General features: G+C 41.7%; 2 protein-coding genes across 11 annotated transcripts; one reads left to right on the top strand and one right to left on the bottom strand.

Annotated features, from left to right (window-relative positions):
* Positions 1 to 823: 823 nt before the first annotated feature.
* LOC104932606 (integrin alpha-6) lies at positions 824 to 16,331 on the top strand. 3 transcript variants are annotated; one of them, XM_027285305.1, is made up of 27 exons: positions 825 to 1,108; positions 7,459 to 7,586; positions 7,682 to 7,761; positions 8,237 to 8,489; positions 8,767 to 8,898; positions 9,031 to 9,244; positions 9,339 to 9,532; positions 9,647 to 9,744; positions 9,853 to 9,980; positions 10,071 to 10,160; positions 10,266 to 10,327; positions 11,354 to 11,517; positions 11,604 to 11,747; positions 11,849 to 11,958; positions 12,052 to 12,208; positions 12,299 to 12,382; positions 12,480 to 12,559; positions 12,848 to 12,925; positions 13,084 to 13,186; positions 13,297 to 13,467; positions 13,634 to 13,684; positions 13,730 to 13,786; positions 13,911 to 14,021; positions 14,409 to 14,507; positions 14,712 to 14,837; positions 15,006 to 15,089; positions 15,702 to 15,837. In XM_027285305.1, the coding sequence occupies exons 1-26, from the start codon at positions 930 to 932 to the stop codon at positions 15,072 to 15,074; spliced, it is 3,162 nt and encodes a 1,053-aa protein (XP_027141106.1). In that variant the 5' UTR covers positions 825 to 929; the 3' UTR covers positions 15,075 to 15,089; positions 15,702 to 15,837. The 3 variants fall into 3 exon arrangements, with proteins under 3 accessions (XP_027141105.1, XP_027141106.1, XP_027141104.1); XM_027285304.1 differs by lacking the exon at positions 15,006 to 15,089 and having other exon boundaries at positions 824 to 1,108; positions 13,634 to 13,704; positions 13,750 to 13,786; positions 15,702 to 16,331; XM_027285303.1 differs by lacking the exon at positions 15,006 to 15,089 and having other exon boundaries at positions 15,702 to 16,331.
* Positions 16,047 to 26,784, bottom strand: LOC109136703 (neurabin-1). Of its 8 annotated transcripts, none has more exons than XM_027285297.1 (19): positions 26,690 to 26,784; positions 23,245 to 25,427; positions 22,484 to 22,673; positions 22,125 to 22,245; positions 21,934 to 22,038; positions 21,177 to 21,267; positions 20,920 to 21,072; positions 20,635 to 20,688; positions 20,046 to 20,146; positions 19,721 to 19,849; positions 19,461 to 19,557; positions 19,309 to 19,372; positions 19,066 to 19,202; positions 18,750 to 18,979; positions 18,508 to 18,570; positions 18,149 to 18,353; positions 17,825 to 17,923; positions 17,439 to 17,627; positions 16,047 to 17,324 (listed from the first exon to the last, which is right to left on the bottom strand). In XM_027285297.1, the coding sequence occupies exons 2-19, from the start codon at positions 25,117 to 25,119 to the stop codon at positions 17,067 to 17,069; spliced, it is 4,161 nt and encodes a 1,386-aa protein (XP_027141098.1). In that variant the 5' UTR covers positions 25,120 to 25,427; positions 26,690 to 26,784; the 3' UTR covers positions 16,047 to 17,066. The 8 variants fall into 8 exon arrangements, with proteins under 8 accessions (XP_027141098.1, XP_027141096.1, XP_027141101.1 ...); XM_027285295.1 differs by lacking the exon at positions 26,690 to 26,784 and adding an exon at positions 25,592 to 25,737; XM_027285300.1 differs by lacking the exon at positions 26,690 to 26,784 and adding an exon at positions 25,592 to 25,737 and having other exon boundaries at positions 22,541 to 22,673.

The raw sequence follows: 26,784 nt of genomic DNA, 5'->3' as shown, positions 1-26,784 counted from the left end.
CCTTCTGTGACTCATCTAATGAGTCATTATAGAAGACACAGGCCCTGTAGTGATAACATGTAATGATCTGAGGGCATTGTAAGTCTAAATTCTGACTAATTTCAAGCTTTGGGGTTTCTGAGCTGTGGTTTGTAGAGGCCTGCTACTGTATTGCAAACACACCCGTTGCTGAATAGCTCTTTCTGTTCTATTCTTTTGGTTCAAAACCATGTCTTATCTCAGTCTCAGTATTTGTTTCTCTGTTTCTGTCTGCCTCTCCCAGTCTTTGTATTGCTATTGTTGATTGTTGAGTGAACTGATCATCCCACACCCAAAAGTAATATTTGTATTTCTGGCAAAATTACTGTATCGACTAACAACTGTGCCATGAGGATACTTTCTCTTCTTTCTCCCAGCCTACTATCTTCCCCTGGTTAACAGTAAACACAATTTACCGTCAGTGTGCAGATTGCACTATCGTGTCACTGGGCTTTTTTTTATGCCAATATTTTCCCTCTTAGGAACTAAGGATATGTTTTGTTTATGCCTGTTTCCAAGGCAGTTTAGCTGAAGTCTTTATTATAGTGTTTTACTGTCAGAAGCTGCCAGTGCAGCCCAAAGCACCATCTTATTGCTGCAAATGTGTTTCAACAAAGCCTCAGGCGTCACTAATCTGCTTGGATTAAAGAATTGATCTGCTGCACACCAACAAAAAGACTAACAAGGCATTGATCTGTTCCGGTTACAATATAGGTTTTAGATTTTTCAAGCAATTTGAGGTGTGCTTGTGCCAGGAGAGTCCATGTGGGAGGGGCAGCTCCAAGTAAAGTGGACAGCAGTCAACACCCCCCCCAGCAGTTAGTTGCACTCTGCACCTCCTTCAGTGAGGACTCACCTTACACCAGCTCAAAGGGAGTTTTGTATTTTTGTATTATTATTGTTATTATCCCATGGAGGGCAGGATCACCTGTGGACTGTGGCCTGTGGTCGTCTTTCTCTTGGGATGTGGGCGACTGTCCGCTTTCAATCTGGACACCGAGAATGCTCTGCGGAAGAACGGGGATCCAGGCAGCCTCTTCGGCTTCTCTCTCGCCATGCACCGGCAGCTCGATCCGGTGGATAAAAGAATGTAAGAGCCACACTTTCTTTTCTTTTCTCTTCTTTTCTTTCCTTTCCTTTTCTTTTCTTTTCTTTTCTTTTCTTTTCTTTTCTTTTCTTTTCTTTCCTTTTCTTTTCTTTTCTTTAACGTTTGGACTCTTTATGCCTCGGAAACTCGCTATACATTTAAAATAACTTCTGTAACCATGCAATTAAAATGTCACAACAGTGCAGACGGCTGTAAGTTTAATTAGGACTGTAGGAGCTGCTGCAGGTCCTTCGTAAAGCTGCTTTTAGAAATACAGACACCATGTAAGTTAACGCAGAAATGTCACTATAGAGCTTAAAGCTACGCGGTCATTTGAGCTCAGGTATGTCCGCATGTAGTTTCACACCAGTAGGCTCCAAGTTTCTCATTAATCTCAGCAAAACATTTTGTTTAGTTCCTTAAAGGTCTGTCCCGAGCCTTATCCACCTGCTGTAAGTGAAACCACAGGCCTGCTGCTTGTTAACCTTTGTTCAGTCTTTCCTTCCAGGTTACTTATTTGTGAGTTTTTATTGGATCTCCACGCCAGATTCCTGTTCACGTGCACTCAAAGCCGCGTGCCCACATTTTTTGGCTGACTATATCCCAAAGTTTTAATTTTTAATTTTTTTTATTTTTTTTAGGTGAGACCAAGCCATTGCTGTTAGGAGCAAAACATCTCATTGAATCATTGTTGGCATTTTTATGGGCACTGATTCAGAGGGATTTGTCACTGTGCATAAAGGCTAACTGCCATCAAGTGGTCACTGGTTTGAATAGCCTGAATATTAACTGAGCTGAGACCAGAGCAGTCTTTAATCTGGTGATCTGTTTTAGAACGGCTCAACCAGAAATGTTTGTGAATAAGAGATTTAAAATGGTTTTGTTGGTTCATATTCAGTGGTGTAGGGAGTATTCACATCCTTTAAAGGTTTAAAGGTGTGTAACATTTACCAGGCTCTATCTACAATATAGCAGTGATGTAATATGCAGTAATATTCATAAATATGTTGTTTTTAGTGTATAATCACCTTAAAATAATAATCGTTATGTTTTTGTTACGTTAGACTTACTAACTTACGTTAGCCTTTTATATCTACAGAGAGAGCGGGTCCTCTTCCACAGAGTCCGCCATGTTGAACCACCGTGTTTTTACAGTAGCCCAAAATGGACAAACTAAACACTGACTCTAGCCCGGACCTTTTGCAGTCATCTCCATCATGCTAGGACAGAGAGGGTGAATCAAGGAGGTTGCAATCAGCAACTACACCTCTAGAAGTGACTAAATTCTACACTGTGGTCCTTTAAAGGTAGCAATGCCACAGCGCAAAAATAGTTATATGGATATATATCTTGCATTGACAGTGTAACATAAGTAAAAAGCAAGTAACAATTAAAATCAAACTATTAAAGTTAAAGGCCCTCAATGCAGAAAAGGTATCGTCTGTTATATATATTAGATTACTGTCAGTAATGCAGTAATAATAAAAAGTATGTGCGTTAATGATGTAGTTGGTTGAGGTGGAGCTAATTTGAACTGCTTTATAAATGATTGGATAACAAAAGCATCATGTTTGTAAGCTCATCACATGTTTTGTATATGACATCTTAATTAAATGAAACAAAGTAAGGTAGGAGTAAAAAGAATATCTTATATTTCAACTGTAGTGGAGTATAAATATATATGATAACATATATAAGTAAAGTAGTATGTAATAGAAATATTATGTTAAAGTGCAAAAACCACAGTGATTGATTATAATCCACTACTATCCCTGATTTAGCACATGATGTCATTTTGTAGATTATGTCATTTAAGTTACAGTTACAGTGCCAGCATCAGTGCCTCTAGGGATCAAACTGCTTGTGCTGCTATTATCTGTCTTTTTACACAGAATTGATCAATACAAAGGCATTTCTCTTGGCAGGTAGTGGGAAACTGTGCTTCAGGTAGTGGTTTGTATTTGTATAGCTAATGCACAGGGGTCACCACAGTGTGTTTACCCACTGCACCATGTCCTGAACTATTACAGCTCAGAGCTATTAGCATCCACAAGTCTTTAACCTTATCTGCAGAGGTTAACGCTGTTCTTTAACGTATTTACACACTTCTACTACTGTTGCACGTTCACACACACACGCACAGTGGCAGTTGGTGTCCTAGTTTTAGGCTGTGTCTAAATGAAAGACACATGGTGATCACACACGGGACCAGAGCCACTACAAAGTCCCCCTGCTTCAGGTTGTAAAGTTAAAGAAAACAGGACACAGTTGGATTGTGTGGGCTGAAAAAAAAACCTGATTTCAGTGGAGATAATGTGGACTGAGCTTTTAGAGGAGGCGTCAGCTACTAAACAGTGTTGCTGCGCTATCCAAAATTGCTATTCATACCATGGTACGAAAATTGTTGTTATCATACAATACATTTGTTTGTGTACATTTGCTTATCTATGGAATTGAAGACGACACAAAAACACAAAAAGTTAAGTAAAAGTATAGGACATAATAATTATTCCTATTACTTATGAATACTTAATAATAAAGTATTTGAACCCTCTGTCCCCTTTAAGGATCATTATAATAATACTGCAGTTGTGTAATATCGTACACCATTATATACAAGTTAACATGCCATTACAATCCTATGTCTGAAACAGTTATGGCTATTAATCATGAGTAGATTGACAGAAAAATAATCCACAATCTTTATCATCCATTAGTTAATAATATGATTATTTCTTAAGCAAACACAAGCCGAACATTTTCTTGTTCCAGCTTTTTTAATGTGAATGCCTCTGAACTGTTTTGACTGCAGTTAACATGTCAATTGTGGCTCTGGGACGTTTTTCATGATTGGCTGACATTTTATTGACAAAACTATTAAATGATTGATGGATAGAGGGTCCGATTTATCAATACTGAAAAATAATGATTTTAGTCTCATTAGTCAATGTCTTGTCCTTAATCTGTATAGAAAGAGATGAGCTTGAACCATCAGCAGCTTGTTCGTGTCACATTACAGCACAAGTTTGAATGTGCGTGTGCATGTTTGTGCAGGAAGCCATGTTTGTTTTGTGAGTGACTGACTCTTATTGCTGTTACAGAGGTGGAATGTGCTCTCTCACTGTGGACTCCATGTCCTGTGCATCCATGTGCTGCCTGTGGATGCATGTGTGTGCCTGGTTGGTGTGTTTTAATGGTACTGATGCATGCTGTGGCTGAGCACTTAGGCGTTGCCTCGTTGTCAGTCACTTGGAAGGGCGTCAGAGAGCTCAGTGTGCTGCTTGATACATTCCTAACCTGAGGCAAAAAAAAAAAGGAGAAAGATGTTTTTTTTTCTTTTTATGCTGACAGTGATTTTCTTTTTTTGTAAGTGTTCACTAGCGTACATGGCATCAACATTATGGCGTGTGTGTGCTTGTGCCCATCCCCATGTGTGTCTCCTTACTGCTGGGTGTGCACAGTGAGTCACAGCCCATTCATGTATGCCAACTTTTATCCAGTCTTCCATGCCCTAAAGGGATGGGTTTTACATGTACCTGCAGGAGAGGGCAGGAGCTGATGGGATCATGTATATTCATGTGTGTGTGTGTGTGTGTGTGTGTGTGTGTGTGTGTGTGTAGCATTCCATGGTTGGTCATAATTGCCAGATGGAGCTGTCTGTATAATAAAATCAAGAGGGAAAGCACAAAATACATGAAGAAAAGAGCGAGGAGGAGACCGAGTGAGAGTTAAAGAAAGTTTAAGAGCTTGGATCAAGTGTGAGAAATGTGTGGGAGAAAGAAAATGCAAAAGTGTGTGTGTGTCTAAAAAATAAACTGGCTCAGGAGAAATCCATAGCTATAGCAATAATATAGAGACATGCTGTGAGAAAGAAGAAAACAAGACATGCCGGCATGTTAAATAGTAATGTCAATGTCATGCTGTGTCTAGATTTCCAGAAATAAGACTGAAGGGTTTAGCATATAAACTTCTGCGTGAGTGTACATTTTATGTGTATGAGAGTCAGATTTCCCTCCTCTCTTCCCTTCAGGTTAGTTGAGGTTATCCAGCATCAAAGGGAGAGAAAGAGGTGATAGCTGAAAGAATGCGGAGGGGAACATAAATCACTTTTACATCTGGGCGCCAAATATAAGCTGTTATTCAACCAGACAGAGTCAGCGGGCTCGATCTTGGCAGACAGATGGGGGAAGAAGTTGGGTAACACATGACATGAACCTCTGGATCTGCAACCTATTTGGAGGTGAACGCTTCTAGTTGATAGGGTGCTGCTTGCTGCCACTAAGCAACGGGCTGTGCCTTGGCTGGGCAGCCAGATTTGCTACTGTAAGACAACAACACACCTCCCTCAACTTCTAATGGTCACTCCGCGCTGGATGCTCTGTTGTCCTGCGCAGGGAGAGTCTGAGTGTCACTATCCTAACCCCACTGTGTGTGTCTCTGTTTTGCACACGTACTATCTGTTTGTCTTTGTCCTTCCTGTAGGCTAAGCCTACATGTTGGGGCTTCCTCTGCTGGTGGTGAATGATTAGATAAACAGCTGGGTCGCTGTCAACAGGGCAGTGGGTCAGCCTTATCACACTTTTACTCCCTGACACATCATGTCAGCACTTTACACTTCAGTGACAAAAAATAACACTGATGTGTAGCAATAAAGATTATATGTGTCTGTAAAGATTAGTCTCCAATTTAGATTCTTGAATGTAGATTTTTATCATTTGGATCGCATGTAAGCAAACACTCTTACTCTCTGTTGTCTGAACTGTTCAACAATCAGTCACAAGATTTTGACACCAAAGGAAACAGCTTAACGAGACCCTGAATGAGCATCACAATGAGATGATGTAGGAGTAGGAACTGCGGTATCCATTCTCTATTAATGCAGCAGAGACCCCAGCCCTGGTGACCCCATTTCCCAGAGACCCAGTGTGTCTTGGCAGAGCTCTTTCCGTCCATTCTCCTGACTTCCTGTGTCTCTGAGGATAATGGAAGTGGAGATGTGCCCACCTGGGATTCACACGAAGCCTCTCTTTGAAAGTGATGACTCATTTAAATCACTCATCTTTGATCGATGAGCATGTCGACTATCAATTTCACTCGGTATGAAAATAGGTTTTCTGTTGGGTACGTTAGTGAGGAGAGGCGGAGTGTTAACTTCAGACTGTGTGGAATTAAATGTCAAGTGTCACACAGTTTAAAAAAGGCTGGATTGGACACTTGATGGGTGGGATAACTGCACAAATTATAGCGTTCTGGTTTTTGAAACAAGGCCAAACCAATCCAGTGGTTAAAACCGGATAAACAGTGTACACTTCTTCATCACTGCAGACAAAATGTGTTCTGTTGTGCTGACTTGTCTTAATGCATTATATTTTAGAGAAATATATTAATATATATAAATTTTTACAATATTCCCTGTAAAACCCATTTAAGTTCATCTCAGAACAGCAGTGTTATACTTTTACTTTTTAAGAAGCCATATTTTTCTTGTGCCATATAAATAGATTTATTGTCCTTGCTAATCCCCATCACGCCTGCTGAAGTCAAAATTGGTGATGATTTACCCTGTCTGAAAAAGTTAGCTTTATAATTTGAAATCTTCTCCCACATGCAGTTAGTGTTGACTAGTGAGGTCTACACTGCAGACATGCTGATCACATTAGGCCTCAGCTCTTCACTCTAACTATATATCTCTGTAAATCCCCTCCCAGATGTTGTGTGTGTATCTGAGAATGCTTTGTGCTCCAGCTAAAAATGGCTTTGCTTAATCTCATCTGGTGAACCCAGTGTGCTGTGCAACATTAACTCTGGAGGTCGTCGGGCAGACAAAGCAAGCCAGAAAGAGATCCTGAAACAAACAGAGGTCGGTGTGTTGACAGTGTCTATGTGCCCTACACTCTGCTTGTGAACCTCCACAAAGCATCTGGTCAAAGGATGACATCCTTGACTTGTTTGATTTACTCTGTAGGAAATCTTGCAAACGAGATGCCAATCACCAAGACCTGGGTGTGGCATTTGCCCTTGTCCTTGCTCCACAAAGGCAGCCCTTGTGTGTGTGTGGAGAGATATAGAAAGCCTGGTTCAATCAACCACAGCAGGCGTTTCAAAGGGGTCTTTGACACAGTTGGACCGTGAGGACATGGAACATCAGTTTGGTGGCGGATGTGTGTGTGTGTGCGTCTGTGTGTGTGTGAATATGGCTGCTGTGTGACACAGTAGACTGGAATGTGTGATAATATAATGTGCAAGAGTGGAAAAGATGTCAGAATATTAGATTGCAGATGAGTGTTCATATTAGAGTCTGTATTCACAAAGTGCATCTGATTGAGCTTGCATATGTCTTATGTCTGTTACAGGCTGCTGGTTGGTGCCCCGAGAGCAAAAGCCTTGAGGGGTCAAACGTCTAAAGTGACAGGAGGACTGTACAACTGTGACATGAGCACCAACTCGAATGGTTGCTCCAGAGTTGTATTTGATAACACCGGTGAGATATCTACAGACACATGTGCATTTCTCTCATACATTTTTGTTTTCCAGTATTTGAGTATCCCCTTTGTGTCTATTTGTGTCTCTGTCTAGAGGATATAATGAGAGAAAGCAAAGAGAACCAATGGATGGGAGTGACAGTCAACAGTCAGGGCCCAGGAGGCATGATTGTGGTAAGACTGTAACTTCAATTTGATATTACAAAGTAAGAGCATTTACAGTTATTTGATTGGTTAACTCATCAACAGAAATGTAATCAGCATTTGTGTAATAATCGATTAATCGTTTCAGTCATTTTTCAAGCAAAAGTGCAAAAGATTCTCTGATTGCTGCTTTTTTCTGTTTGTTTTTTTTATCATTGTCAACTGAATATCTTTTCGTTTATTAAATAAAACAAAACATGTGAAGGTCTAAATGGACACAATGGAAGTTGTACCATTTTATGATATTTTATAGACTAAACTATGAACCAATTAATGGATTGATAATGATAATCATCAGTTTTAGCCCTGCTTAGTTGCTTAAAATGTCTTAAAGAAAAATACATGAGTAATTGGCTCATCCAGTTACTCCTTTTTACAACATCTCATCAGATTTGATCTTAACAAACATCACGTCAACTCAATTATGTGTTTGTGTCCCTGGTAGACCTGTGCCCATCGCTACCAGCGGCGTGCCAACGTGAACAGACCCGCCCTCGAATCTCGTGACATTATTGGCCGTTGCTATGTGCTGAGTCAGGACTTGAGTAGCAGCAGCTACGGAGGCACCTGGCATTTCTGCGATAGCCGGCCCAGAGGTCATGAGATGTTTGGCTCGTGCCAGCAGGGCCTCTCTGCAACATTTGACAAGGATTTTCACTATGTCATCTTTGGGGCTCCTGGGGCGTACAACTGGAAAGGTAGTCTAGTGTGTGTGTGTGTCTTCATCTAGATGTATAGTTACTGTAGCTATGGAAAAGAAAAAGAACTTCACTGCACATGTTCTTCATCATGAATTCACTCTACATGATTTGTGATGCTTGTGACATTTCATCACAAAAGAATTTGCAAGTGATGCTTTTTTCAGTCATTTGTTCAACATTTTTGCCAGTTATGAATATTGTGTTATAGGTTTTGCATCATTTTATTGTAAGCTAGATGCTAGATCTCTCCTATTTTAACTCCCCTCCCCTCCAGGTATAGTACGCTTGGAACAAAAGAACGAATCGTTCATAGACATGGGGATCTTTGACGACGGTCCTTTTGAGGTGGGAGATGAAAGTGAAAAGAACCCTGATCTTGTCCCTGTTCCTGCCAACAGTTATCTGGGTAAATAACAGCCCTCTTCATCCATTCATTACCAGTCTTGCACAGTCGTTTCAGTTGCTCCACTGTCATGACACATTCAAGTACCTGATCGCCTCTGACTATGTAAGAACCTTACTTTGTCTCGTCTCCCAGGCTTCTCTCTGGACTCAGGGAAGGGTGTGACTCATAGGGACCAACTAACGGTAGTGGCGGGAGCTCCCAGAGCAAACCACAGTGGAGCGGTGGTGCTACTGAAGAAAGGCGATGATACAAGCCACATCTTGCTAGAAGAGTACACCCTGGAAGGGGAAGGGCTGGCTTCTTCTTTCGGCTATGATCTGGCCTTGCTGGATCTCAATCGGGACGGGTGAGTGATATACACGACCTGTAACTTCTGCTTTGACAAATGCTAGCACTATTACTTTATACTCACAGACAAGTTGTGCTGGTGTTCTTTTTAGTTGGCTGGACATAGTGGTAGGAGCACCTCAGTACTTTGAGAAGGAGGGAGAAATTGGAGGAGCTGTCTACGTCTACATGAACAAAAATGGAAAGTGGAATGAAGTCAAGCCCATCAGAATAGATGGACCTCAGGACTCCATGTTTGGCCTGGCTGTGGAAAACCTGGGAGACATAAATCAGGATAGTTACCATGGTAAGTGGATGATGTTTGTGCTTGTGCATGTGTATAGTACTGTCAGCTGGTTCTTCTTGATGCCCCTCCTTGAATAAAATGTATATCATTCACTGCTGTCTTTCTTGCTGTCAGATTTTGCAGTGGGAGCTCCTTATGAGGGTAATGGTGCAGGGGCTGTTTACATTTACCATGGATCAGCGACGGGTCTCAGCTCTAAGAAAGCTGCACAGGTATGTAATAAAGTGGTGATAAAACTTTTTGTTGTAGGAAAATCAGTTTGACCGCCCTAAAAGCTTTGTAACATATTAAAATTAAGTAAAATAAAATTCTTTCTTTAGGTTCTGTCCGGCAAGGCTGTAGGAGTCACGAATTTTGGCTACTCTTTGGCGGGCAACATGGACCTGGATAAGAACTCCTACCCTGACCTGGCTGTCGGATCCCTCTCTGACTCTGTCTTTGTCTACAAGTAAGCGAGAACTGGTATTTTTTTCTCTCACTACACGTCTCTGATTACTCCGATGGTTGTAGAGTTGCTCACTGAGTTCTGTCCTCCCAGAGCCCGTCCAGTTATTAACATCAAGAAGGAAATCAAGATTACACCGAAGCAAATCGACCTCACAAATAAAAACTGTGGCAACACCTTCTGGTATGTGTGTCACCATAAATGTATTCATTTCATTAGATTCTTCTATACATTTCTTGACATTTATCAAACTGTCTAACACTGGGTGTGTCTGCTCTGTGTCCCTAGCTTGCAAGTTGAGGCATGCTTCACCTACACTGCCAAGCCCACGAGCTACACTCCCAGTCTGAGTATGCTGAGCTTTCTTTTTCTTTACTAAAACTAAATGTAATCTTTATCATGTTCAGTGTTGGGTATAGTTACTTTGGAAAGTAGTTAATTACGTTACAACGTTACCATCAGTTAAAAGTAATCCGTTCTGTTACTTATGAATAAAAGTAACACGTTAGAGTAATCATGCGTTACCAAAAATGGAAAGCCGTTTGCAGCACCTCGCACAAGCTGCAACTTAACTGACACAGACACACAGCCTCCTTTAAATGCACCGAGAAGTCCTGACATGAATAACGTCAGTCATCCAGCCAAACTAACTCTGCAGGACAACAATAACAGGAAAGATGGCCAGCAATACACCACATAGCGTTTTTCATTCATTCATTTCATTATTTTTTGATCAGTCAGAACATAGGTAACTCCTGAATTTTTTTTAACCCAAATGCAGTTACATTATAAAAGTGCGCTTAAGTAAACAGAGGTAAACAGGTAGCAGATTCAGATCCATTTAGAAATTAACGACCAGTTGACAATCTAACAGAAATTTGAACAGCTGCCTCTATGTCAAACAAAAATGATAACAGGCCGAATAACACAAACAATAAAATTGCTCACTGGCACACAGGCAAATAACAAATAGCCTAATACGAACTATGAAAATACTAAGTGTCACAGGCCTAAATTCACTTTACCATTGTCCACTTACATTTACTCTTCAAAGTAGTAATTAAAACGTAGCAGAAGAAGATTTTCAAAAACATCTGTCCCAGGGCGCAGCATCATCACAGCGCTGCGCCTCCGCAGACACATCCGCAGGTGGCACAGTATTGTCGGACAAAAAGCAGGCTGCAGTCCATCCGCAGGTGGCACAGTATTGTCGGACAAAAAGCAGGCTGCAGTCGGAATTTTTCTTAAAGCAAAGTTACTTTATAACGCGTTACCCACAACACTGATCATGTTTGTATCTTGTTAGCACGCAGTAATAGGGTGGTTAAAAAGTTAAATTCTTCTCTCTTTAACGTCCTCGTCTCCCTCCTATCTAGCGCTGGCATACTCCCTGGAGGCCGATGCTGACCGCAGGAAGAACCATCTCAGCTCCAGGGCGACTTTCTCTGATGGCACTGAGCAAAGCCATGAATACAAAGACACCATCACCTTGAACAGCAAAGGAAAGGAAAAGTGCATTAGGCATCAACTCAAAATACAGGTAGTGACTCTCTCTTGAAATCTTTTCTCTTGATCAAAGTACATTGTGGTTGGCATGTAATGTTGTGTGATGCCGTCGTTCTACAGGAAAATATCAAAGACAAGCTGCGGGGGATCCCCATTGATGTGTCTGTGGAAATTGACAATGCCAAGCGCAAACGCAGACAGAGCTCAACTTCTCAGCTGTCGCCTGTCCTGGATGCCAATGAGCCAATGACAACTCGATCAGAGGTGTGTACGCAAGCATGTTAACATAGGGACACAGTGAGATGACGTGCAATAGATGTGTTAATGTTTCCCCTGTACATATACATCATCTTGTTCTGGCTTAGGTGCATTTCCTGAAGGAGGGTTGTGGCAAGGACAATATTTGTCAGAGCAACTTGCAGGTGAAATATCGCTACATGACAGCTGACAAAGACACGTTCAGTCCTATGGCTCTGTAAGTGTGTGATATGAGTATCATTTTTTTTTTATATGGCTTCTCTTCCATATGGTGGCACACAGGCTCATAATTTCTTCTGTCTGTCTGAAGGGAGAAAGGTGTGCCGCTGTTCACGTTCAGCAACCAGAAGACCATCGCCTTGGAGGTCACTGTGACCAATCAAAAAGGAGATGATGCATATGAAGCCTTTGTGATCGCCTCCTTCCCACCCTCCCTTACCTACTCTGCTACCCGCTCTCTGCCTAATGTGAGTCTCTATTCCCTCTCTCACATACACATACTGTACACACGCATACCAATTTGCCGCCCTGATTGGAACTTAATCATATGATTTCAGCAGCGGCAGGTAAACTGTGTAGCCAATAAAAACGGTTCTGTGGCTGATTGTGACATTGGAAACCCCTTCAAACGCGACACAGAGGTGAGAGAAAAATCACATTTTTGCACCATCTACCTCCTCCAGGTGCACACGTGTCACTGTTAATGCTTATTTAATGTCTCCATGTTTGTGCATATAGACAACGTTCTTCATCATTCTGGGTACAACAGGCATCTCTCTTAACACTAATGAAGTGGAGATTGATCTTCAGTTAGACACGTGAGTATATCCAATAACTATTAACATTGATTTACACTTTTTAAATAGTTAGATGATTGATTTTTAAATGAAGCAACTTGCAGGTTGCTTCAAACGCAGACAGAGCTCAACTTGCTGTCTTGATCATATTTTTGGTCTTGATCATTTGAGGTTGACGCTTCTCATTTCTTCTTGAGTCACACTAATAAAGAAAACTACAGATACGCTGCTGGACCATAATATGCTTAACTTCATTATGTATTCACATTTGTAGTTTACTTAGCTTTTGTATAACTTCTGATCCAACAGGACAAGTGACCAGACGAAAACAGCCTCTGTTAAAGCAAAGGCAAAGGTGGCCATCAAATTGCAGCTGTCTGTATCAGGGTAAGAAACACACACACACACACACACACACACACACACACACACACACACACACACACACACACACACACACACACACACTCCTACAGTTAATGGCCAAAGAAAGACACAAGGATACACAGGTTCATGCCACTAACTGTGCTTCTCTGTCTTTCCAGACAAGCCCAGCCATCTCAGGTCTACTTTTCAGGATCAGTCAAAGGTGAAACGGCCATCAAGTCTGAAAGTGAAATTGGCAGTGCCATCACACACCAGTTTCGAGTGAGTACAAAAAAAAGCCCAGAAGTCATTTCCTTTCTCTTCAACACTCAACGTTTTTTTATGTCATATATCACATATTTTACTTTTACTTTTACTGTCTTGGTTTACAGATCATCAATCTGGGAAGGAGGTTGACAGACTTTAGCAACGCCACCCTCAACATCGAGTGGCCAAAGGAAGTAGAACAGGGGAAGGTGCTGCTTTACCTGACGAAGATCAGCTCAACTGGAGTGGACCGCCTAGAGTGCACTCCTGCAAATGAGATCAACCGTTTTAAAAAGGTTAGTGAAAACATCACATTAAAGCGTGGTCACTCTGCCTGCATGTATACTTTTTTCAAATAGCTGTTTAGGTATGTTTTGGAAAAAATGTCCAATTTTTTCATAGACAAAGACATTTAGGTTATTTCATTTAATAGATGATTTACTTTTTGTTCTCTGCCTGAAGAACCTGGAATCAGGTAACACCAGGACGAGACGAGCTGCAGATAACACAGAGGAAATTAACGAGGGCACGATTTCACGTTATTCGGACAAGAAAGAGGAAATTAACGAGGGCACGATTTCACGTTATTCGGACAAGAAGAACTACAAAACTCTGGTAACACCACACTACCACTATTATTATTATTATTATTATTATTATTATTATTATTATTATGTTTTTCTGCTACAAGTAACAGGTGAATGCAGTAGTAACTTTGTGCTCCCTTCTTTGTTGACAGTCCTGTGGCCATGGGGCAAATTGTGTGACAATAAAGTGCCCCCTGCGGGGCATGGACAGTAATGCAGCCATCACTCTCTACTCTCGCCTCTGGAATAGCACCTTCATAGAGGTAACACATTACGACTGCTCCAATATTACATGTTTTCTCTTAACTATTTGACCAGGAACAACTCTATGATGTGAATCAGCTTCACAGTCCCAAGAAGGAAAAAGTAAAGGCAATTTACAAATGTATATCTAAAGACTAAAAGTAAATACTAAAATACACACATATGAATTGAATTATTAACTTATTAGCAGCTTATAACTTTTATGTCAATTCAAGTATGAAGTTTTAACCAGACATCTTATTTCCATAAATGATCAACCTGTTCAAAGGATTAGTTTTATTTTTGGGGGAACAAATTATTGCAGCAAATCAGCGTTAATATTAGTGTTTTCTTTTACTATTTCCAGCGGCATCTGAACTTGATCTCCTCCTTTTGTCTTTATGCAGGATCATTCCAAGTTACATCATGTGGAAGTGATAGTGAAGGCCTCTCTACATGTTGACAGCTCAACAAAGAACACAGTGCTGGAAAAGTCTGAGACAGTGGTAATTTATGTGTGACAATACTCGATACCTGATGATTATTTATTACATTACATGTTATTTCAGAATGTTGACGTCAACGTAGTGTGTGAAAATCAAAGATCTGAGCTTGGGAGCGATATAAAGAGAATAAAAGATGAAAGAATGTAGCTGACACTTTGTTTCAGAGATCTTAGTACTGATGCTCAGCCACTGTGTGTTGTCCAGGTGAAACTGACAGTATTCCCAGAGAGGCGTGAAGCCCGGTATGGAGGAGTGCCGTGGTGGATCATCCTGTTGTCTATCCTGTTCGGGCTGCTGTTGTTGGCCCTGTTGGCTTTCCTTCTCTGGAAGGTAGGACAAGGGACTGCTGGGAGACACCCTGCCTCAATAAAAACACATGCAGCACATCTATGTTTTAATGGATTTATCTTTCTGTCTGTAAAGAATGTTTTACAGAACAACTGTAAGGTATATGTAACAGCAGTTACACACGTTTTCTAACAATTTGCCTTTCCTTAGTGTGGAGTCTTTGGAAAAAAGAACAAAGAAGATCCGACAGAAAAAGAGAGACTGACATCAAATGCATAAAAAAAAAGAGAATGGGTAAAATTACCCGGCGTGCCATGAATGGTTGAAACGTTTTCTCTCGCTCCTTTTTGCTAAAAGAAAAAAAAAAGCGCTGCTTTCTGGTATTAGACGGGCAGTGGGCAATTCTCATACTGTGACATGAATGCTACTACAAACGCTGACTGATTATTTCTGCAAAGAGTTTATGCCTTAAAGATTTTCACACATGATTATGTGTGTATGACTCCAGTTTACCTGCATGGCCAGGGGAGGTGATGGCTGATATGACAATGAGTGTTATTTAATTCAATAAGGGATCACCGTGGGGGCTGTTCTGCATCTCTTTGATTACTTTTTTCTCCAATTTCTTTTGTTGCTATTGCACATGCACTCACTTGGTCTGCAGGTTTCGCTCTCTGCACATTTAAAAACAGGGGCATGACGACATGTTTCCTGTCTTTAAGAGGAGTGCAGGTGGCTTGTCTGCACCTCTTAATGGATTCACTGCATCTTGGTTCTTCCTTTTCTTAAACAGGCTGATGACATTAAATGCCTCATCATCCTCCTTCACTTTCTCTGAATATCTTTAAAATAGCCTTTTCCCCCCCAAGCAAAACATTGATTTTGTTTTCCCTTTCTTCACTGCAGTGTGGCTTTTTTAAGCGAGCAAAATATGAAGACAGGGTTCCCAGTTACAACGCTGTCCGGATCAAACGGGGGGAGAGAGCAATAACCCCTGGGAATGGTAACTGGGAAAACCTGGAAAAGAAGCCCTGGATGACAACCTGGCATGACAAAGAACATTATTCTTAACAGCCAATGAAATCTGACTCAACACAGATTCCTGTCGCTTACTGAAAAACTCCCAATTTCACTTTTTTTTTTTCTTGCCTTGTCTTGTACACAGTGTGGACTGTAAATAACAAGAAACAAAATAATTTGCTGAAAGGAAAAAGAAATCTTTTGTAAGACTTCATACATGATCAGATATTCTTCAGAACTGATCTTCTGTATGAAAGTCTGTATGAATCACTGGAGGAGGAGAGTTGCAGTGCGGGAGATGATCCTGCACAACTACTGTCTGACAGAGCATGTTTTGTACATTTGCTACATTCACAGTGTTAACTGGGGTAGAGAGGAAGTCTTTCTAGGTATTTTGTACATTTTTTAAAATGTTTTGCAGAATTGTTTGTATTTATTCTTCGTGAGGAGTACTTATGTTATGTGCCCTATATGCCAAAGAGTCATGCAATGCAACCACAGATGACTTTTTCTTTTTTTAAACTAAAAAGTGTTTATTTCCCCCATTTTGGAGCATTTCTACTGTGCATCTTTGTTGATTAATCAGCATTTTTTCAAACTCAAGGTGCCTCAGGTTGTATGTTAGAGAGGAACTGCCACTTATTCAATTGTCCGGCACTTGCTTTGTAAATATACAGCCAAACCTCTACACCTTTCCATTGGCTGTAAAATAGAAAAGACAGTGAGAGCGAGCAAAGATTTTCTTGAATAAAAATGTTTGAATGTTGTCATATTCAAGTGTTCTGGCGTCTTGATTGTTCAAGGATAAATAAGTGAGTTAAAAAGGTTTTGAAGCATTATTTATTAATACATAAAAAAAGCATTTACAAGCAAATACCCGCGTGCTTAATCAGCACATTGTTAAATATTAAAATCATTCTAAGGATAATTTAAAGTTCATGATAAAAATTAAAAAAAAGCTGTAAAACAATAGCAAATTATCATATTTTAACACCTGACAAATGCTGAGAGATGCTCATCTGCAGTGAGTGTTTACTTTGGTGCTGGAATCAACCTCTGCTCAGGTCCAAAGATGTTTTTATCAGTTAAAACAATGTTCTGTATCTTAAATGGTAACTATTAAGATGTGAGTAACAGAGGGTCTGGGCAGTAGATTTAACGGTTTCTATTAACTAAACAGAGTCTGGTTCAAGTGTATTTGTTTGACTGCAAACACAGCCTCGTGCTGGTGGTGCATCTCAGACGCCGCCGTTATAAGAGCGACTCGGTTCTTACGGTTTTGCCACTACGTCTGGTGTCTTTTACAGGCTTCTCCCCAATCACCATCATCATCATCCTCGCCTTCTCCTGTTCTTCGCTCTCCTTTTCCAAAACCACATTCTTCTCTTTCTCCTTTTCCTCTTTCAGCCTCTTCTCTCCTTTCCTTTGTCCCCTTTCCTCGCCTTTCTTCATCTCCTTCAGTTTCTTCTTGAGCGCAGACCGGTCACTATGGCTGCACACTCCCAGAGCCTGAAAGAGAAATGGAAGACGACGCATGTGAATGTAAACAGAATAAGCATGGATTCTGTAGAACAGGTTAGTAATAATGGATGTTTATTTTTTTGTACAGAATCTACCACTCACTTTGAGTTTCTCACTGTCCATGTTGAGCAGCTGTGTCCCATCCACACCTTTGGCAGCAAACTCAGACGCGTACTGGTCCATGTTCATGGCGATTAACCACAGACACACCTGCTGGTTATTCCACTCCAACACGGGTCGGCTTTGCCACTGGTTGTTGTTATTGGTGGGAACTGGGTCATCGTCCAACGTCTGACAGGACACCAGAGACAAAATGCAAGACAGACAGAGAGTGAGTGACATAAAAGGAGAAAGACAGAACTGAGAGGGAAACTGTAACTAAAGAAGAGAGTAGACTTGGGAAAAGAAAAGATTGGACAAAAGAGTGCACCATGGGGGTGGAGTAGTAAGAAAAAGGGAAAGACAAAGGAAGGGAAGGACAGACTCACCTCAGTGGATGAAAAGGTGAAAGTGTGAGAGTGTCCAGAGAGGGAGAGATCAGAGACATGACCCACCATGCTGGAGCTGCACACTGGTGAGCCAATACTCTGGAAGTAAGAAAAAAAAGGCTGCCTACATACAGTAGTCTACATACTGTCACAGGATTTCTGTTGTCTGTTATCTACATCAGAAAATTCAGACAGGGGAGAAGGATGGCATGCAGAGAAGACCGTGAGCAGAACTCATAATCTTATTAGTCCGAGTACACATTAGCCTGTTTAGCCTTCATTGAGCCGTGTGCATATTTTATCCATCAGTCCATTTTTTCTTACCTGGTCTCTTCTGCCTGTGGTGGTCAGGTACGGTAAGCTGCTGCTGGACACGGATCGAAGTCTCTCCCTGCCTCGCTCACCCCCCTCTTCTTTTTCTCTCCCTCGCTCTCCGAACCAGGGGAAAGGCAGACAAGAAGGCATGGAGGTGATCGAGCCTGACGGAGAAACTCCAGCGGGCTCATCCACTAGGTCGCCACACGACGCTCTGGTACAAAACATATTTCAATAAAACGTCGGACACTTAAGCATTTTTCAATATCCGACACAAAAACAAGTCATGTGTGAATACCATCAGCCTATCAAGTCACATTATTTTTAATTTAATCTTAAATTTTTTTGTATTTTTTGTGATATCACACCTGTTTATGGATCTTTTACGTTGTTTATCACTTCTTCTTTTGCTGAGAGACTTGCGAAGGCCACTAAAAAGAAAAGGTCAATAAAAAAAAGCATCAGGAAAAGCATATCACCACCAAAATGGCTGGTCTCCGGCAAATAACCAAAGACTTGCCATCAGCGAAAGGTAATCTATAAAACTACTATGGCCTTTAAGCCATGATATTTTGATCTAGGACAAAAGAAAGAGACAGAGACCCTGCACCTGAAGTCAGGAAATTTCCTTTTGGACTTCCTTGATGCGGAGGATTTGCAAGGTGAAGGTGTGACACTGTCATTTATGTAGATGGGAGGGGTGAAGACAGAGCCAGTGTTAGGCTGAGGACTGAGGGCTGAGAAAGACGATGTGCTGGACAGGTCACTTCTGCAGCTCCTCGGTAGCACTGTGGGAGCAGTCGGCACTTGGCTCTCCTGGTGTTTCTTAGATTCATCTTCCTAAAAGCAACATGAGGACGTGTGTGTGTGTGTCAGCTTCACAGTCAGAAACAGCAAGTTGTCAATTTTACAGCACTGTCTCCTACCTGTTTTCTAAAGCTCTCTCTAAGTTTGTCTCGAGAGGGCGGGTGGCGCTTTGATTTCTGGGCGAGCTGAGCTCTGGCTATGTGAGCACTGCAGTCTAGACGTCCTGTATCAGGGACAGGAATATACCAGTCTGGGCCTGAGACACACAGTTAAGAAGAAGTTGAAATTTTAAACATTAAATGGTTTTGAACATTCCAGCAGTGACTCGAAGTCAAAAAGACACGTGGTGACAGAAACCCTACCTGTGACTGAAGAGTCCACGGAGTGGTTCTTTCTGTCAGTCTCTTTCCTCTCCAGCTGTGTTATCTGTGATAAACAGTGTGAAACAATGACTGCAGAAAAACAGCAGGCTCCACAAAGTAAATCCATACAGGATTGAGGAGCCTTCTCTCACCTGGTTCTGAAGTCTTTCAACTGCCTCTCTGTGCAGCTTATCTCTCTCCTCCATTTCTCTCCTCAACTCGGCTTCTCTTTTCTCCCTCTCCTCCTCTCTGAAAAAAAAAACAAAAAACATTTGAAAAGTTCTTTAATTCCAAATCTATGATGGGAGGAGGTTCACATAATTTACCATCTCACCAAACACACCCAGTAATTAAAAAAATAATGTTCCATATTGCCAGAGAAATAACTGGATTGGATGAATTAGATAAATACCTGCTCTGGTATTCTCTGACCAGTCTCTTAGCCTTGCTGTATTTGATCTCCAAGCTTTCTGATTGGCTCTGGGCATCAGCAAGTCGCTGGCTCACAACCCTGCACAGTGTCTGGGCCTCTTGCCAATACCTGACAAAAGAGTGAGGGCTGTTAAAACCCTGCAAAAGTCATCATTATCTTCATAATGTTTCTTTCTTAACAAGATTATCCTCACAGGCTTTAGGCTCCCACTCCGTCTGTAAGATAGATCTGCATATACGTACAGATCCATCATGTCTACCATGGCAAAATGCATTTTTAAAGATATATGTCTATAGCATCATACTTCTCTAGTTTGTCAGCTTTCTCCTCTCCATCCTCCACTCTTTGCTCCAACTCATCCTTCTGGCTCTCCAAACAGGCCTGCTGCTCCTCCAATGCCTTTAACTTGGCAGACATACAGTAAAAGATTACATTATGTATGCTTTATGAATGCATGTCTGTGATAATCATATACACAAGGCAAAAGGGGAAAAAAAGGCCATTTTGTTGTTACGTCATGTGTCAAACTATTCTTCAGTTGTCTTACTGCAAGAGTTTTGATAAAACAAGTGAAGTATTCGCTGATCTCATGCAGTCGGACAGAAGAAAGACAGATTTTCTTTCGCCAACCCAGTTATGTCATAGCGGTGATTACTTCAAGGCAAAGGCAGAAAAGCAGGGCTGACGTGGACAAGTGTTGGAACGCAGCCCACGTCCTAGTAACTCCACACCCAGCCATCTCATACACAGTTAAATGGGTCAGACTGTTCCAAATGTGGATGCAAAGGTAGTGTATTAAAGTGAGTACAGTTATTAGTGAGAGTGTGTGTGTGTGTGTGTGTGTGTGAGAAATAGAGAAGGAGAGAGATCTCAGTCTCAGCTGAGTGACCTACCTTTTCTCTAGCATGGTGAAGTTGGGCTGCTCTGCTTCGTAGTTTTGAGTGAAGCTATGAAGACAGACAGGGTGGGAAGACAAATTTTAGATTACATGCAAAGGGTAGTACTGACAACTATATTTATTTACTACACTCATTGAATGATAAAACTAAAGTGAAATGGGTTTTGGGTTATCTCGCCAGTTGAATGTATTACTGAGCTGATATCCAGTACGTTTGGTGCATACTGTATATTTTACTTTGTTTATGGATGTCAGTGAGTTAATGTTGAATGTGGAGTACCTGCTGGTATTTGAGGCAGAGCTGGTAGTTGTCCATGCTGGAAAGAACAGACACATCATCCTCTTCATCATCATCTTCCTCCTCTTCCTCAGCCACTGAGCCCCTCTCTGACATGCTACTATCATTATATTCATCTCCACCTGTGCTTCCTCTCTTCATATTTTTAAAAAGACACATACACAGAGAAAGAAATACAATCAAATCACCAAAAGAAATCAAACACGACAAACACTCCACTTCTCTTTCGGAAAACTCACCTTTCTGGATGTTTTTTCCATTTCCAGGCTTTCGTTGATCAGTCGTGCCACCTCGCTCTCTACGCCTTCCTTCTCTCGTCCAATCAAAAACCTGCAGCCAAACAGAGAAATCCGTCAAAGCTGTGAGCAAAATCATCACATTGTTTCCACCTGTGTTGGTGGTCGCACAAGTGGCACCAATTACATTAACGATTCATGCAGTTGCAAGTTTAGTTGGGCGCATTTACAGACACTTAGGTATCTAGAAATTTGGAGGTGTTGCTGAAAAAAAATACTGAATTAATAAGTTTTGTCATCTGAGAAACTACATCATAAAAACTCTTTCAGGCGACAAAAAAAAAAGTCATGTAGAGGAAATTAATGTAATCTTGTAATGTAGCTTTAAAAGCAGAGATGCTGCTTGACACCCAAACCTCCAAATCTCTAATGTTTACAATCTGAATTACTGGCAGGAAAATGGTTGGCAGAATGTATATAATATTCTATCCTATAATATATAATTATCTTGCTACCACTGTTCCATCTTTAAATAACACCACTAATGTAGCAAACACTCTGGAGTCACTGATCTGATGGACGGCTCTAAAACATCAGCCCAAAAATACACTGTAATGTGTATCCTGTGAGTCACTAATAGGAAAGACTTTACACTCCACTACTCTCCCAAAGAGGCAGCAAGGCATACAAATGGTGGGGGAAAAAATAAATAAAAAAATACAGCAGCACACCCACACTGCACTGAAACACGACAACTTACTTGACAAGGCCTGACGTGTTCTTGAGCACCGTGGCTGCAAACAGCTGGGAGACTCCAACCAAGCTAACCCCGTCCACATCCACTATCTGGTCATTCACCCGAATCCTAACAACCACACACACATATATGTATATACAGACATATAGAGACAAAAGGATCAATCAATAAACAAGACAGATGTAGAAATGTACCTTCCATCCTTTTGTGTTGCTCCTCCTTCAGTGACTGTCTTGACAAAGATTCCTAGTTTTTCCAGCCCCTGGTCTGCTCCTACCCCCATTCCTATGATACTGATGCCAAGACCATCGTCTCCTACAAGGAAAACACATTAAGAATTTGTCTTCAAATTAACAACATTAGTCGTGGTAAGACTGCTGCACCATGAAGAGGCAAAAGGCATGTAATGAACAGGGAAAACCTGGTATTTGAAATAAGTGTGTTTTTTCCCCCCTTTATGTCAGACTTTTTTCTTTTTTTTTTGGACATACATCTGAATAGTTTAACTAACCCAACAGAATTCCTATAAATAAAAGTCTCAGAACTATACCACCTGATATGGCCATTTGCATGATTTCTTTTCCTTCTGGGTTCTGTTGGGAGCACACACCCTTTTCTATCTCCACTGGAAAGACATCCATCCTGTCCACTCTCTTCTCGAGCTCATACTCAGCCGAGGCGGACACTGGGTCAATATCCTCATTGTGTCTGTCGTACTCTGCGTTGGAATAGGTGCAGTACACCTGAAAGACAGCAATCTTTCAATATTGCACAGTTTATGTCACTGGACTCAGCTTAAGTCAACACAGATGTCAAATGTAGGCCCATTGACTTAGCTATTGACACAACAAGAAAACACTGATTATGTTGGTAAATCTGTCAGTGTGACAGGATTGAGCAAGCTGCACAGACATAATTAGAGGATTGCAAAAAAATCTCAATGTACACACACAATTTCCATGTGTCAATTACTGATAATACACTGACCAATACAATAGTTTGTTATGTAACTGAGCCGGATTAATGCCATACACAGGAATGTTTTCTGTGCTTTTATATGAATGCAACTCTGAGCTGACAGAATGAAGCATGTGGGGTCTTGCCTTTCCTCCTCCTCGTCTAATGGATTAGAAACATGGCTTTGGGCAAACACCGCTCTAATATGGTTTCAAATACCAGCTTTTAACTGACAGTCATGCAAATCTAGAATAAAGAGCTTCTGTAAATGCATAAAGTGACCCTGCAGCTGTCAATAAAGTGAATAATAGCCTGAATTTGTATTAAATTATTATTAAATTTAAAGGTTTTCTTTACCTTGATTGGTGCTGAGGAGAACCTGACCTTTCTCTTCGCAACTTCCGCCGCATCCTCATCCTCCTGATCGGACACCTCAGGCACACCAGGAATTTCATCATATTCCAATAAAAGCTCTGCAGAGTCTTCACATTCCTGTCCTGGTGACGTTGGATGAGACTGAGATTCCTGCTCACACGCAAAAGCCTCGTTCTCAATCCCACAGATTACTGCAGGACCTGTCTGGTCGTCTTGGCCTCCTCCTACATTATCTTTCCCATCGCTGGCCTCTTGGCACTCCTCATGCTTGACCTCCTCGCTGACATGCTCCTCTTTCTCTATTTTCTCTTCTTTGTCAGTTCTTTCCATCTGTTGAGTCTGTTCGCATTCTACTTCTTCACTTTTCCTCTTTCCCACACTGTAGGACTCAACTTCCTCGTCAATACCCTCTTCTTGCATCACGCCTCTCTCTTTCCTTTCAGATATTTCTTCAACTCCTGCGTCTGTCTTTTTCTTCATGCAGGACCCCTTTTCTGTCAACGCCTCAGCCTGTGCAATGAAATGTCTGCTCTGCCCCTCCCATTGTTCATTCACCTGCCGATACTTGTCTCCTTCACCTTCCCTGTCATCCATAGTCTGCCTTTCACCTGACATGCTGGCTAAGAACTCCTTCTGGTGTTCTTCTGAGGGAACGACTGGCCCATCGTCTCCTGCTCTTAGGTCCACTCCGTTTTCTAGTGCATATGGTGTTTTTTCCACATAGGGTCCCTCAAAAACATCATCCACTAGGTTCTGCACCCTGTCTCCTGCAGCTCTGTTCATATACTTTTCTCTCTCATCCTCAACCCTGTTGTTGGCCTCTCTCCGCTCCTTTTCTTCTTCATTTTCATCACTTTCTGATGACTCGTTTTTTATGTCAACCAATTCTGCCCTCACTGGCTCCTCTGGAGTCAAACAGAGGTCAAGACTTGCAGTTTCTTCCCCTTCTCTCTCTGATTGTAATCCTGTGGCTTGACCATGTTTGTCAAGACAGGGAGGAGATGTGTTCGATGCTTCACTAGGGCTATCCGAGACAGGAGATTTAGGGTGCTTTGTCAGTGAGGCCTGTGCGAGAGGCTCTGGCGAGGAAATATTTATGATGGGTAGATTTATGGATTTGTCTTTATCAAAACTATCCTCCTGGGCGTGCTTGCTTTCCCCACTTGCCTCTTCCTCTTTTTCCACCTGGCTGACACCTCCTCTCTCCTCTTCCTCATCTCCTTTCCCATCTGCCACCCCTTTGCTTCCCCTGCAACCTTTTGAAACCTGCCCTCCACTGCCTTCAACCTCCATCACCTTGGTCTCAAACAACCTCCGGGTTACAGAGAACTTCTGAGCCAGAGCAGCTCTGTCAATATCCGATATCTCCTCTGATCTTGATAGTTTATCTTGCAAAGACGAATCTAGAGTAGAAGCACTGGCCACCGTGCTCAGGAGAGACGAGGAACTAGCCACTGAACGCCTGGATCCAGAGAAAGGTGAAGTTTGGGGCTGTAGGGTAGGATTACTGGGAGGAAGCAGAGGTGTGGAGCCAGAACTCAGCACTGGGCCACCATCTTGTTTGAGCTGCTGGCTGTCCATTTGCAGGAAAATATTGTCTCTTATCTTTGTTCCCCTGGTGCTCTGAACCCTGCCTCTCCTGCCTGTGCTGGTGTGAGACGTCATGGGATCTGACATGCTGGATGGTTGCAGCCTGGTTGAGTGCACAGCAGAGCACTGGGCAGCAGCAACAGCAGCTTTGGTCCCTGGTTGTAAACTAGTCGCAGTGTCAAATGAACATTTGATTGCGTGGAAGTCAGACTTATAGGTTATCCTGTGAGGGGAGGCACTTCGGCCTTTACTGTCCGCCCGCATCATTTGGGAATAGAGATTCTCCAAAGTGAGAAAAAAAAAACTGTGGGAGAGCTGAGGCAGAGGCTTTTCACAGCTAATAAAAACACCTGGGCAAAGTGTCGAGCAAGTAGATAATATCCGAGGGGTTGCTGGTACAGTGGAATGGTAGAAATAAGGCAATAAATATGCTGGACAACAGAGCTGGTGTTTTAAGAGGTTACTGCATTTGTTTGATGGCAGCAGGTGACGAAAGCAGGCTCTTGGTTTGGAAACTTCATCGTCAGTAGGTAGTCTTCAGATATTCATGCACCATCACCACAGCAAGAGCAAGCCTGATGTAAGAGTGGAATGAGAAACACATTCATTAAAATCAACTAGCACAACCCTGCGTGTCATTAATGCAAATTACTGCACAGACAAACAACAATCAAGTATCTCACTCATTACATGCAGCTATCAGTGCTGGAATGAAGATCAACATTTTTTTTTTACTCACACTCACTGACAATTTGAAGGATTAGCGATTGTCAGCCCCGTCAAAGTGAATAATGTAGCCAAAGGGCGTTTCTGGTCCACAGCTAGATACAATTAACTTGTTTGCAGGAGCAATGAAGTCTTCTGGACAACTGCTGCTTTCACGTGCTGTCGGAATAGTGCGGGTGAAGTGCACAGGGACGTGGTAAATAAGAAACATTTTAATTATTAATAATAATAATAATGAGTGTGATTTTGTCTTTTTTTTGCTCTTAATATCTCGGTCTCAAATTGCATTATTATATCTTTACTGTTTTGTTGTTTTCAGCTTGCTAACCTGTTTGACGCCAGGTGTTTTCTGTCTTCTCCTCCTCACTGCAGCCCTTAAAATACACCACAATGCTACTGTGTGTGTGTGTGTGTCTTTGGTTTCTAATAAAATAAATAAAATTAGTGCCGTTAGCCTCGATGCTAACAGCGAAGGAAAACCGACACAAAATGAAACTCGTTGTGGCTGAAACTGAAGTTTACGACGGCATGTGAAGGCAGCAAATCTCAACAACATAGCTGGAGTGCGCGCGCAGTTTAAAGGTCGTGACCAGACGCTGAGTGACAATTAACGGAACAATTTGCCAATTAGCCACCAATTAGCAGTTTATACCTCATACACAGTCCTTATTTAGCCTCGTCTTACCGTATATAAGTGTTGTCTGTATGCAGTCAGCCGGTGCCGACTGCTCCCTCGCTGTGATAAACGCAGACAGATGGCGACTCATGTCTCTAAATACTGTAAATGGATTATCCTCCGGTAATCCTGTGTAAACTACTCCAGTAACTGAGAAACACGGATGGTGAGTGGGTACCAACAATGAGGCAAGTTAGCCTCTATTTGAAGGGCCAAATGTTACATCTATACTCTATAAGTTGATTAACTTAGGAGTAGAAAGTCACAACATTTTGCTCAGCCTGTTAAAGTATTGCCATTGTGTTAAATGGCAATTTGAGATTAAGCCTGACTGATCTCTCATTGCTTTTTCTTTCTCTTCTGTGCTGCACACATAATCTGCTGTGGTTGTATCTCATCCCACCAAACATGCAGGTGACTGCTACATTCACTTACCTTCACCTGTCTTTCAGCATCACTGCCAGTGCTGTCATCTGCTGTGAAAGGCAATATCACTGTACCAGAGCTTCTCCTGGGCTCAGATGTAAAGC

This window comes from Larimichthys crocea, chromosome XII, assembly GCF_000972845.2.
Source record: "Larimichthys crocea isolate SSNF chromosome XII, L_crocea_2.0, whole genome shotgun sequence".
NCBI lineage: Eukaryota > Metazoa > Chordata > Actinopteri > Sciaenidae > Larimichthys > Larimichthys crocea.
This window is presented reverse-complemented; position numbering and strand designations above follow the sequence as displayed.

What these genes read in the sequence shown, in the direction of transcription:
- LOC104932606 (XM_027285304.1), top strand. Translation starts at nt 930, where the DNA reads ATGGAGGGCAGGATCACCTGTGGACTGTGGCCTGTGGTCGTCTTTCTC. An exon ending in CTGGATCTCAATCGGGACGG is followed by an intron (nt 9,245 to 9,338) that starts GTGAGTGATATA and finishes TGTTCTTTTTAG; the next exon opens with TTGGCTGGACATAGTGGTAG. An exon ending in ATTGATCTTCAGTTAGACAC is followed by an intron (nt 12,560 to 12,847) that starts GTGAGTATATCC and finishes CTGATCCAACAG; the next exon opens with GACAAGTGACCAGACGAAAA.
- LOC109136703 (XM_027285297.1), bottom strand. Translation starts at nt 25,119, where the DNA reads ATGATGCGGGCGGACAGTAAAGGCCGAAGTGCCTCCCCTCACAGGATA. An exon ending in CATGCAAATGGCCATATCAG is followed by an intron (nt 22,246 to 22,483) that starts GTGGTATAGTTC and finishes TTTTCCTTGTAG; the next exon opens with GAGACGATGGTCTTGGCATC. An exon ending in AAAGCTGACAAACTAGAGAA is followed by an intron (nt 19,850 to 20,045) that starts GTATGATGCTAT and finishes CTCTTTTGTCAG; the next exon opens with GTATTGGCAAGAGGCCCAGA.